Source organism: Equus przewalskii, chromosome 12 (genome assembly GCF_037783145.1).
Source record: "Equus przewalskii isolate Varuska chromosome 12, EquPr2, whole genome shotgun sequence".
In the NCBI taxonomy this organism is placed as follows: Eukaryota; Metazoa; Chordata; class Mammalia; order Perissodactyla; family Equidae; genus Equus; species Equus przewalskii.
The window spans coordinates 343,230-355,431 of NC_091842.1; the positions used below are offsets into that span (position 1 = coordinate 343,230).

Here is a 12,202-nt window from a genome sequence, read left to right on the forward strand (position 1 = left end):
CACATGGAGATGCGCTGAGTGCAAAACAAGGGACCCAGTTCAGAGACTCAGTACCGAAAAGCACGTAAACTCTCTCGTTAACAATTTTTATATTGATAACGTGTTGAATGAGAATATTCAGGGTATACGGCGAAACAAAACATCTTACTAAAAAGAATTTCTTCACACGGTCAAAGTAGATGATGGGGCCAGGGGCCGGCGAGGGGCTGGGGAGCGAGTGTTCAATGGGGACCGAGGTTCCGTTTGGGAAGATGGAAAGTTCTGGAGACGGACAGTGTGATGTTTGCACAACAAGGTGAATGTGCTCAGTGCCCCTGAACTGAGCACTGAAAAATGAATCAAATGGTAAATTTTATGCTGTGTATATTTTATCACAATAAAAACAGATTTCATCTGTCTCTTGTATTTTCGTTTTGGGGAAAGTCTGAAGACCACCGCCTGCCCCTCGGCCTCCTGCACGAGCCCGTCCTGAGCCGCCCGGACCCCACGGCCCCAGGTCCGCGGGAGGAGCCCAGGGCACCTTCAGGACCCGCTCTCCCCACCTTCCGGAAGCAGCTGGGGGCCGTGGGACCCCAGAGGACGGCCAGCCCAGCCGGGGTCCAGCAGAGCTTCCCGGCCAAGGCCACACGCCCCGGCACAGTGGGACACGACTACGCCCGGCTCGGGCGCCCCAGGGCCCTGGCGTCCCCACTTCCGGGACCCGCCAGGAGTGCACCCCTCAGGACCTCACCCCCCGCTGGACTTTGGGCCGACGGTCCCCCTGGAGCGACAGCTGTGCTGGCCCGTCCAGACTGAGGCCTGCCTTCTGACCCCACCCCGTCCCCGCGTGGAGGCCGTTCTCCCTGCACGCACGGCTCTCGCCGCCCCAGACCCAGCAGCGCTGCCCGGCCCCGCAGCAGCCGCGTCCCGGGTCGTTCCTTATTCGGGGACCTCCACATGGCTGTCCCCAGGAGCCTGGACCCCGTCCAGCGTGAGAAGAGGGGCCGGGCCAGCTCCCGTGGGCCCTTCCCTGTCCCCACGGCAAGGCCGGAACCTGGACCCACACTGGCCACGGGAGATATATGAGACCCACCGAAGCGGGCCCCCCGACAGGGCCTCTGAGGCCCCCGTTTTGTTCTCCGTTGACATCTGCCCGTCATGTGACCTCAGGGCCGCCATCCTGGGAGCAGCCGCCCAGCAGGGGAGGCTGACCCCAAGTCTGGACACAAGGTGGAACGGCGTGCACCCCCTCATCGCCCCCTTCCCCCTCCGAGTCCTGGCTTAGAATATTACTCAGCCCTGAAAAGGAGATTCTGACAGCTGCTACCAATGGATGAACCCTGAGGACCCTGGACTGAGTGAAAGGAGCCACAAAAGGACAAATATTGTGTGAGGCCCCTGGAGTCGTCAAATTCAGAGGCAGGAAGTAGAGGGTGGGGAGGGGGCTGGGTTCACCAATTTGGATCCCGGGTGTGGCAGGCGTCCCACATATAGAGTAGAGGAAGACGGGCACGGATGTCAGCTCAGAGCCAGTCTTCCTCAGCAAAGAGAGGAGGATTGGCAGCAGATGTTAGCTCAGGGCCAATCTTCCTCAAAAAAGAAAAAAAAAAAAGATTTCAGACCGAGAGCCCCGAGGGAAAGGTTCTTCACCCACGTTTAATGGCACATGCAGCATTCCCAACATCGCGACAGACGGGCGGGGTGCACACGTCACAGACACGTCCACGGGCAAAGGCGGGGCTGGCGGGGGTCGCCCGGGACGGGATGCGCACGGCAGGGGCGGAACGGGGGCGACTGCACGATCCCGTCTGAGTCTCCCGTCTGCAGACGCCGCCCGTCCAGCTCGAGGGGTGAGGGGCTGAGGACACGCCTGGGGGGCAGTTCACTCGAGGACGACCAGGGTCGGGGGGCCCAGGGCCGGGCGGACGTGTTGTTTTCCGACGTCGGGAGACCCGAGGCGCGAGTGCTGGACGAGCTCCCGGGACGCGGGTTCTGACACCTTCACCGGCTCGGGAGACGCCGTCCCCAGGAAGTCGGGCAGCGGACGGCGTGCGGGACCCCCACCCGACGCCGGGGGGGAACAGGGACCCAGAAAGGCGCTCGCCGCATCTCGGAAAGTCCCGTCTCATGTGGCGTTTCCTCGCCGTCCTGGGCGCCACGGCCCGGCCGAGTGGACTTTCCGAGAGAGGGGAGCGCAGCCAGCCGCCCACGTCCGCTCCTCCAAACGCGCAGGCCGGGGCCTGTGTGGGGTCCCCTGCGGCCGGCCCGGCCCCGGCCCCCAAGTCAGGACCCCAGTGGGGGCCTCCCTTCACCGTGAGGCCAGGACGGGCGGACGTCGCCCAGCGGGCTCCACCCGGGCGTCCTCGCTCCAAGCTGCGGTCCCTGCGGGGCCCCCGGACGTCGTCACCCCACGTTCGCACTCAGAGCCGGAGGCCGGACGTCACAGGGCCCCCAGCACGGAGCGGAGGGTGACAAGAGGGACAAGAGGGACCAGGCCGGCTTGGACGCGCAGCCTGGCCCCTGAGCCACGGGGGACGAGCACACCCCAGGGTGCCCCCCAAAGACGAGCCCACAGCACGGAGAGCAGGGAGGTGAGGGGCGCGGGCATCTCCCCACGGCCTGGGGCGCGTCGGGGGTGCCCTCTGTGTCTGAGATGCCCGAGGGGACTGTTTCACTCCAGACGGGAGTCCGGGGGGCAGGGGGGTCCCCACGCGGCCAGGATGCCGGCACACGGAAGCGGGGCGGGGGCGGCGGGCTCAGACGGTCAGGGAGATGAAGCTGTTGTAACGCTGGATGCTCCTCTTGAGGATCTCGGAGCAGGGGCCCAGCACGCGCTCGAAGCGGGGCCGGTCCAGCTTCACGCACTTGAGCGGCCCCCGAGCCACCACGGTGGCCGCCCGGGGCCGGTTCAGCAGCAGCGCGATCTCCCCTGCGGGCGACAGGCGGGGTCAGGGGTTGGCCGCCCTCCGGGGGAAAAGAACAGAAACCCGGGACGCCGCGGCCCCACGAGGGGCCCCCCACTCACCGAAGTAGTCGGAGGGCCCGAGGCGCCCCACCTCCATGTACTCCTCGTTGGGGGACCGGCGCTGCAGGACGGAGGCCGTGCCCTGTGGAGGCCAAGCGGACACGTGAGGAGGGCCGTCTACACTGAGCTCCCCGTTTTCCCTCCAGCCCAGCGCCACCCCCGTGGTGGGGACCCGGGTGCACACGGGCCGGGCGGTGGCCGGAGAGTTCTAGAGGTTGGCCGACCTTGGTCAGCGTTCAAGGACTGGAGTGCGTCCAGAGCGCCAGGCGGGTGGGAGCAGATGTCTGGGGGTCACCCCCCTCCCGACCCCCAGCCCGGGGCGTCTGCAGGCACCCGCTTGATGACTGACATGAGCCCGGCCCCCCTACCCAGAGAGGCTCGGCCGGCGGTGGGGCAGGGATGACCTGGTGCCACGGTGGAGCGGCCGCTGCCCCACGGCTCCCCCAGACCAGCCTCGCGCGCCGGCCCGTTAATGTGTAACTGTCGCCCGCCACGGTCTGGGGGACGCGGGTCAGGAGACCCCGCCGGTGCCCGCTGTGCTGGAACCTCAGGGCACCGACGGGCAGCGCCCCCCCCCGCCCCCCACCTTCACAGCTCCCGGCGTCCGGGGTGTTTATGAGGCATCTGGCGGCCGGAGCGTGCTGTCCAAACAGCCGGCCGCCTCCCCCCGGGCAGACAAGGGCCGGGCGCCCCCAGACTCAGGCCGTGGGGTGGGGGCCTGGGGGTCACATGTGCCTCCCGGAGCCCAGAGAGGGCACAGAGCCCTGGGCCCCACCTGCCAGCACAGCCCTGGCCGTCCCCCGACCCAGGGCTGGTGGCGGCTCAGGCTGCGTCCTGGGCTCCACGGCCCACGGGGGCACGGCCGAGGGGAAGGTGGGCTCGGAAGCCGCCCCACAGCGGGACCGCCCTGGGGCCGCAGCCACTGAGAGACCAGGCGGCTGGGGTGGGAGCAGACGTCCCGGCAGAGAGAACCGCTCGCGACGCCCCACAGCGTTGACCTGGGTCTCTCCACGTTTATGCCTTTCATCCACGATGCGTGTAATTTATGTGCATTTCATTCCCGTTTGAGACGACTTCCCATGTTACAATGGGATCGTTTTCCTCTTCAGAACGCCCAGGGGTGGAACCGAAGGGCCCTGGTTCACAGGGTCACCCGGACACTCCAGGCTAAAGAACAGGAAACCCGACCGAGGCGGCTGACGGACACTAGGGGCGCGACCTGTGACCCCACAGAAGCAGAAGGCAGGCCGACGCAGCAGCTCAGAGACACGTCAGGGACCCGGGCTTGTTGTCGCTCGCTGCTCTGACGACCTCAGTGGGGTTCCCAGTCCTCACTCGGGTCCCTCGTGGTGGCATGGTGGCTGCCAGGGTTCCGGGAGTCACCACGCCTCCCTCACACCATCGGCGGGAAAAGAGAATCCACTTTGTCCTCCTACGACTCTCTCGTCATCGGCAGGAAACCTTGTGGAAGCTCCGGGCCACCGTCCCTCACACCTCGCTGGCCGCAGCGGGTCACGCGCCCGCCCTGAACCATTGCTGGGGAGGGACGGCAGCCAGCGTTGGGGGGCCGGGGCTGAGGATCGGGGTTCTGTCGGCAGGAGGAGCAGGGACGGCTGTGCTGACCGTCCAGGGGACGCGTCACCGTCCGGCCTCACCCGCCGTTGCCCCCCGAAGCCAGGTCGCCCGTCCCAGGCTCTGTCGCCTCTGGGGTCAACGGGGAACCGAGGCTGCGAGCGGCAGCGTTTCTCCTGGGCCCACGGACGACCCCGTGTGGGCCGCACGCTGGACGAGATGAAGGACGACACTCCCCCCTCAGGACGTCCGGGCCCGAGTGCAAACAGCACCTGGACAGACGCTCCCGAGCCGGACACCAGGAGGACGAACACACATCGGGCCCCCAGGTGGGCGCTCAACAAGCGGGAGGACAGGAGTGTGCGGGCCAGCCGTCCACCCGGCCCAGGCGAGACCACACCCGCCAGCTCCCAGGGCGGCGACACCACCGACCGTCCCGCCGAGGGATCGTTAAAGAAACGACTGTCGGGGCAAAACCCGTTCCCTCCGCGTGGGAGATAATTCGCACGCTCTGGCTGCAAGTGTCCTGAGGCAGCGACAGCCATGGTCTCGGGTCTCCCTGAAGCCAGGCCGTGGCCGTCAGGGGACAGGAAAGTGCCCAGGGACGGACGCTCCTCCTGGGCCCAGGGACGGCCCTCATGTCGGGGCGGGGAGCACGTGGCCGCACCGGCTTGCATCTCTGTGCGGAACCAGAGACGCTCGTGCAGTCGGTCACAGGCCGCAGCTCTGGACCTCCTGCTCTGCTCCCAACGCCCTTCCGCGGCCCGGTTCCTCGCTGCCCCCACCCCCAACGGCGAGAGCCCCTGCAGATTTGGGGAACCAGGGCGCGTACATCGCGGCCGTAAATGCTCTGCTGTGTGCCGAGTGGGGAGAGCAAGCCCTCTCTGGACCAGCCCTCAGACCCCAACCCCCAGGGCTCCTTCTGCCTCTCGGGGTGAGTGGGGGTCACGGGCGGCTCCCAGAAAAAGCCCTAACAGGCTCTCCATCGCTCACCGGTCACGTCCCAGCTGCGTCCCGCGGCATGGGAGGGTCTTCCCAAACGGGCACCAGAAGCGTTTTTAGCCCCACTCCCCCCCCAGCCACTATCGTCCCCCATGACGGCCGGGTCCCGGCACCACGACCTCATCCCAGGTCCCTTCTCGACGGCGTCTCGTTCTTCCACCGACAGGTGTGGCCTTCCTTCCACGTGCAGCCAGCGTGCGAGACGCTGCGGCCCCGTCCCCCACGCCCGGCACCCCGTCATCCCCGAGACCCCGGACCGGGAGGGACACGAGTGTCTGGGGCACCGGACGTGCCCCTCGGCCCTTTGGCAGCCGCACCCGCGAGTCAGGCTGCTGGGCCCCCGTCCCCCATTTGCTTTTCCCGTTGGGGCTGAAGGAGCCTGAGTGCCCTGCCGAGGCCGCCGCGCAGACGCCAGGAAGAGGGAGGCGAGAAGAGCCCCCCGGGGCCCAGGCCGCCAGCTGTTTACTCACAGGCTTCACACAACCCCGCAGTGGGTGGTCCCGGACGCACAGCCGGGCCGGGCGCTTCCCACCAGCTGCTCCAGCCTTGGGGCGGGCGGGGGCGGGTGCTGGGGGTGTGCGTGCACGAGCGTCTGCATGGATATGCGTGTGCGTGTGCGTGTGCGTGAGCGTCTGCACGGGCGTGTGTGTGCGTGTGCGTGCGTGTGCGTGAGTGTGCACACCTGTCCGTTACATTTCAACGGCGCGGAAAGCAAGAACAAGCCCCGACCGGCCCGGCGGCTCCCCCTCCGGGATCCGACAATGGTGCTGCCTGAGGCTCCCAGGCTCCCCTCCCAGATGGCCCCCGACCCCCTCTCACCTCTCACCCCTGACCCCGCCTCCCCCCTCCGCCCCGCGTGCCCCTGGGGTCCTCCAGCACCTCGAATGCACACCCCCAAAGAGAACTCGGCCCTCCCCCTAAGCGGCCGTCCCCGCAGGTCCGTGGTTCCCAGCCCCCCACAGGGAAATGGGGGGCAGCGAGGGGCCCAGGACGGCGCCCACCTGTCCCGCATGCCCCTCCCGGCCCTCCTGGGGCTCCGGACCTCCATTCGGACCCCTTCCAGGAGGACGCTGCATCCCAGACAACCCAGCCCGGGTCCCCCGCCCTCGGGACCTCTGTCCCGGTGCTTCCTCCCCACTCGGCCACCAGCTCCGGCCACGACGACAGGCCCCCAGGCCTCGCACATGCTGTTCCCTCCGCCTCAAGGCTGTTCCCTGCCTCCGCCCGCAGGGCCCCATTAACTCCCCGAGGCGCGGGTACCGAGCCTGGCAGAGGCCAGAGTCCCCTGACGGCACTCGGGCAAGGGCCCTGGGGTCCCCGAGCAGACAACCCCGGGGACATACTGTCCCGGAACCCAGGTGCCATGTGCACCGTGCGGACGCCTCCCTGGGCTCCCAGGCCCGAGGTCATGCAGGGCGTCCGGCTTCTCAGCGTTCCCCCCTTCCGTCCCCGGGCGAGTCAGGTCAAGAGCGAGGTCCCTGCAGGAGAAGCTGAGCCAGAGGCAAAGGGAACCTCCCCCAGCTGGGTAGTTGATTGACTGACTGATCTCGCCAGAAGCGCTGTTTCAGCTCACGGGAGCGCTAAAGGCCAACAAGGCAGATGGAGAATGTCCCGAGGGCCCGGAGACATCACGCCGGCCAGGGGCGGGCACTGTGGGGCCGGGACTCCAGCCCTGACTCGCTGGGCGGCCGTGGACACGGTCCCTTGCTTCTCGCAGCCTCAGTTTCCCCACTGCGATAGAAGTTTCTGGTGTGACTCAGGTGAGTCTGATCAGGGAGGTGATTATTCGGGGGGCGGGGTCCCCTGGACGCTGGGACTTCTCCCCCCCGCCCCCCGGGTGCATCATCGCCGTCGTTATCGGCGGATACAAGAGGGTTTGGGCGGATGAACACACGGGGTCCCTCCCCACCAGGGAATATTAGTCAGCCTGGAAAATGAAGGACATTCTGACACACCGAGTTCCAGATTCACAGGATGAAAGTTCTGGGGGGCGGGTGGTGGGCTCTGCCCCACGCTGGGCTCCCCACGCTCCTCTGTCCCTCGGGGCACAGGGCCCTTGAGCCCCTCCCAGGCTTCACGGGGTTCGAGGGGGCGGGGGTCCCGAGAGCCTGACCCCGCCCGGGCGCCTTCTCCGGGGGGAACCGAGGGGCACGCAGCCGCTGGTCCCACCGAGGCCAGCGACACCCGCAGGGGGGGCCCCGGCTCCCGGCTGGTGGGCGGCCGGGCGGAATTCGACACCCTCGCAAATTGATTCGTCCAAAACTGCGCATCTGTTAGGGTTTCCCGGCCAAAAACACCCGTCTTTATGGCGACGGTCTTCGCAGGCTGCCTCGCGGCCTCCTCGGTGCCAGGAATCTCGTCCAGGAGGAGCCGGACCCGGAACCCGGCAAAAACATCCCACATCTGCCGCCGTGGGAGACCCGGGTGGGAAACGGGATGCGGGACGGGGTGGGGGGGGGAGGGGAGGCCCTTCGTGCTTTTTTGGGGGGAACGTCGCCCCCTCATAATGATTCTCACGTTAATAAAAAAGAAAGGAGCTATCGAGCCAGGAAAAGACCTGGAGGAACCTTAAACGCATATCATCAAGTGACAGAAGCCAATTTTGAAAAGGCTCCGTCTGTAGGATTCCAACTCCGTGACATTCTGGAAAAGGCAAAGCTGTGGAGACAGTAAACAGAGGAGCGGTTGCCGGTGGGGAGGAGGGAGAGATGAACAGGTGAGCCCAGGGGGCTTTGAGGGCAGTGAAGCTACTCTGGGGGGGACCATAATAGCGGACACACGTCATCCTACATTTGTCCAAACCCACAGGACACACGACACTGAGAGCGAACCCTAATGTGGACTGTGGACTCTGGGTGATGATGATGTGTCCGTGTAGGTTCATCAGTGGTGACAAACGTACCATCAGATGGGGGTGTCGACAGTGGAGGAGGCTGTGTGTGTGAGGGGGCAGGGGGCATATGGGAAATCTCTGTTCCTTCACTCAGACGGGCTCACGAGGAGGGTCCCAGGACGGGAACAAACACACAGGGCTCCCAGGCCCCTCAAGAGCCTGAGGCGGCTGTGCCCGTCCTTGCAGGTTATGATGTGGACGTCAGGTTGGGTGTGATCCAGCTGCCTCCTCCTCCCCTAAGCCCAGCACCCACGCTCCCGCCACACCTGTGCTCCTGCCCCCGCGCCTCTGAGCTCCCACACGCACCTTTGAGGCATTATCTATCCGGATATCCTCCCTCTGCCTTCCCCGCCTGGAGAACTTCTACTCACACCTCAACACCCAGCCCCACCTGCCCGCCCACATCTTCCCCATCCACTGGGTCCGCCCACAGTCATCTTGAGGTCACTGCGCCACCCACAGCCTTCCTGCTCCAGCCCGGCCCCTTCTCCACACGGGACCCAGAGCCAGTGGGTCGGACGATCACCCTTCAAAACTCAGGGAGCCCCCCGGGGTCTGCCGTTGGCCCACCCGGCACGAGGGATGATGACGCCTCAGCCCGGCACACAGTAGGGGCACACGGGCTGTCACAAATGATCCCACGCAAAGACGGACGCGTGCATCGGGGCCTGTGGGCACCTCCTGCCTAAAAGTCTCAGAGTCGGAACATCGGGACAGGCCGGGAGGTTCCGGCCAAAAGGCGGCTTCGAAACGTGCTGTGTGGACGTTGTTTCCACATCGCGGACGTTCGGGACAGGAGTTTGCTAAGAGGGGACGTAGATCCCACCTCGTGTTTCCACGGCAACACCTCCCAGGCCGCACAGCCTGGCGGGAGCCACTGGGGAACGTCGCTCTCAGGATTTCACGGGGAGCCAGAGCCCGGGGTCCAGCTGGTCCCAGGCCGCACGGAGGAACGCAGCCGGGGAACCCGAGACGCCCAGCCCCGCGCTCCCGCCCCGGCCCCACCCGAGCCTCCGCGGAAGGTTTCCTGGACAGCGAGACCCAGACGCGAATTCTGAGGCGGCTCATGAACAGCTGGGCGGTCCGCGCACCGCGCAGGGCCTGGCGCGTTCTCGACACATTGTGTCCTGTCCGCCTCCAGGAAAGCAGAGAAGGGGCGCCAAGCTGCCAGCCGGGAGAAGACCACGGGGCACGCCACCTCTGCCACCTGCCCACCCGCCGCCCGGGCCGGCCTCGTCTGAGGGGCCTCGAGGCTGTGAGGTGCCCTGGGGGCGACAGCCATTCCCGCAGGTGTGGCCCCACACTCGCCCGGGCAGGGGGACCCCAACGAGCTGCAGTGCATCATCAGGGCTCCCCGGAGACAGAACCACGGGACGCGTCCGTGGATAAAGGCCAATTTACGTTAAGGAAGTCGCCCCCGCAATTGTGGGGGCCACAGGTCTGGACTCTGCCGGGCGGCCGGCAGGGAAGAGCGGGTGCTGCAACCCAGTCCAAAGGCCGTGTGCAGGCAGAACCCTCTCTTCCTGGGTGGGGGGGGGGGCCTTCGGTCTTTTTGCTCTTAAGGAAAGCCTTCGACTGATCGGACGAGGCCCACCCACGCCGTGCAGGGCCGCCCGAATGACTCCAAGTCAGCTGATGTCAACGTCACTCACAATCTGAGAAATAGCTTCACGGACACGGCTACACTGGTGTTTGACCAACCGTGAGCCGGGGGCACGGAGGACGGACGTGAGGCACAGGAAGCTGCGTCATCCCAGGGACACGCTCCAGGACACTCGGACTCGCACGCGCACACACACAGCCTCCATCACTTGCTGCCGTGCGTGTCCCTGGGCAAAGGACCAGCCCTCTGCCCTCTGTCCCGCGTGGGGCGTGGCCAGACCACATGTCAGACGGGCTTCAGGCAACACCCGGTGCATCCTGAGCTCAGAAAACACCAGCCCTGATTCGGTAATTAATTATGTGACCGACTACGTGATGCCCTTCTCCTTCCCTGTGCATTCTGGGAGGGCCCCTTGCTGGCCGATGCCTTTCACACCCATTTTTACGGTTTTTCCACCCATGGCCGTGGACCCGGCTCGGAGGAGCCCTTGGTCCACAGAGAGCGACGGACGGTTGTCTGGACCGGCCAGAGTTACTCGTTCCCTCGGCTTCAAGACCGTACGGACGAGGCTGCAGACTCAGACGCCCGCGACGGCTGCAGAGCCCACCAACGGGGCGAGAGAGCTGGGTGAGGACTGAGGCCAACGGGGGCCCTTGCACCCCCAAGGGGCAGCCGCCTGGGCCCAGGGCCAAAGGGCCGGACACCAGGTTTTTAAAGAGAAGTAAGAGATCTACATTTTTAGGTGAAATACCCTGATTTTTAAATATCGACAGTTAATTCAAATGTTTAAAATAATATCACTGTGTTTACTTCAGTGACAGCTGATGAGGCCGAGAGGTGTTTCCGGAGCTCCGGCTGGAGACGGCCGCTATCGCTCATCCATGTGTGCACCACCATTCATTCATTCAGTCGCTCAACAAGCATCCTCCCAGAGCCTCTGTCCCAGGCTCGGGGCTGGGACGTGGACAGGGAGGGACCAAGCTCCAAACGCAAACTGTGAAGCCCCAGGGCCGGCCCCTGTCGACACCCTGCCTGGTGCCCCTCCCTCCCGGTGCCCCAGATGAGCCCCAGACCCTCGGTCTCCCTCTCGCTGTTCCCTGCCGGGCTCCACACCCTTCCAGGGCCTTCCTGCAGGGAAAGGAGACCCCCCAAACGCGCCCTCCCGGAAGGGCCTGCGCGGAAGCTGGTGTGGAGCACGGTGCTCGGTGGCCCCCACCCGCCGCCTGTGGCCCGAGCCGGACTCACCTCGGTGATGATGAAGAAGTCGTCCCCCGGCTGCCCCTGGACCACGATTTTCTCGCCGTCTTCAAACTGCACGGGCTCCAGGGCGTCGGCCACCGTCAGCCGCTCCCACTTCTCCAGGGACTCTGCAGCGGGCGGGAGGGGCGGGAGTCAGGGCGCGGGCACCACCGCGGGACGCCCCGCGAGAGGAGAGGGAGCCGCCCAGCAGCGTCTCTGGACCGGCCGCCTCTCCATCCACAGCAGGCGGACGGACGGGCTCTGGAGCGCGAGCCTTGCCCGCGCTCGGCGCTGGTTTCCCTGAGAACGGCGAACGCCGAGTCTGTGCCGACTTAGCCGAGACGACTCCGTCACCGACGACAGGAGGGAGCCGCCCGTTGGGAGAGCGGTAACCGCGTTTCTGTTGCGTCGTTGAGGCAGAGATGCCTTCCGCTATTTCAGGTCCAAACACTTATTTCCCAGGCCGACTGATCTTTAACGCCCGCAAATCCTTTCTACTCTCCGCGCCGTCCCTTCCTGTCGTTATCCGTCCCAAACCCTCAGGAAGGAAAAAAAAAAAAAAAACCCACAATGTGCTCCTTTTATAAGAAAATAGTGAGTGCCTCATTAACTATCTCTTTTTTGGAAAAAGACACTGCTCTGGTCTATCCTTGTCAGAGGCCACGTATGTAGGTCGACTGCTAAAAATACACAGCCAAGCATTTATTCTGGATCTGGGTTAGGAGGGGGTTTTCCTGCTTTGAAACTCCCGTCAGCGAGCCCGGCTTTCTAGGAAACAGGCCCGGACGAGGCAGACAGAGCTCTCCAGCCTTCAGACCCCGGGGCCCCCAGCCGGCCGGCATGTCAGCGAACACCCCAGACTCGGCCACTTGGGGCGGGTCACACTGTT

General features: G+C 65.5%; 1 protein-coding gene across 6 annotated transcripts in view; it reads right to left on the minus strand.

Annotated features, from left to right (window-relative positions):
- Nucleotides 1-1,615: 1,615 nt before the first annotated feature.
- The window catches only part of PRKAR1B (protein kinase cAMP-dependent type I regulatory subunit beta), a 118,325-nt gene continuing 107,738 nt past the window's right edge, over nucleotides 1,616-12,202 (minus strand). For 5 of the 6 annotated variants that reach the window (XM_070567247.1, XM_070567246.1, XM_070567248.1 and 2 more), the window contains 3 exons: nucleotides 11,320-11,441; nucleotides 3,005-3,086; nucleotides 1,616-2,908 (listed from right to left, as the gene is read on the minus strand). In XM_070567247.1, coding sequence (XP_070423348.1) covers nucleotides 2,736-2,908; nucleotides 3,005-3,086; nucleotides 11,320-11,441 — 377 coding nt within the window. In that variant the 3' untranslated portion in view covers nucleotides 1,616-2,735. Of the gene's footprint in view, nucleotides 2,909-3,004; nucleotides 3,087-11,319; nucleotides 11,852-12,202 lie in introns of all 6 variants that reach the window. The other variant, XR_011524653.1, reaches the window with a different exon arrangement.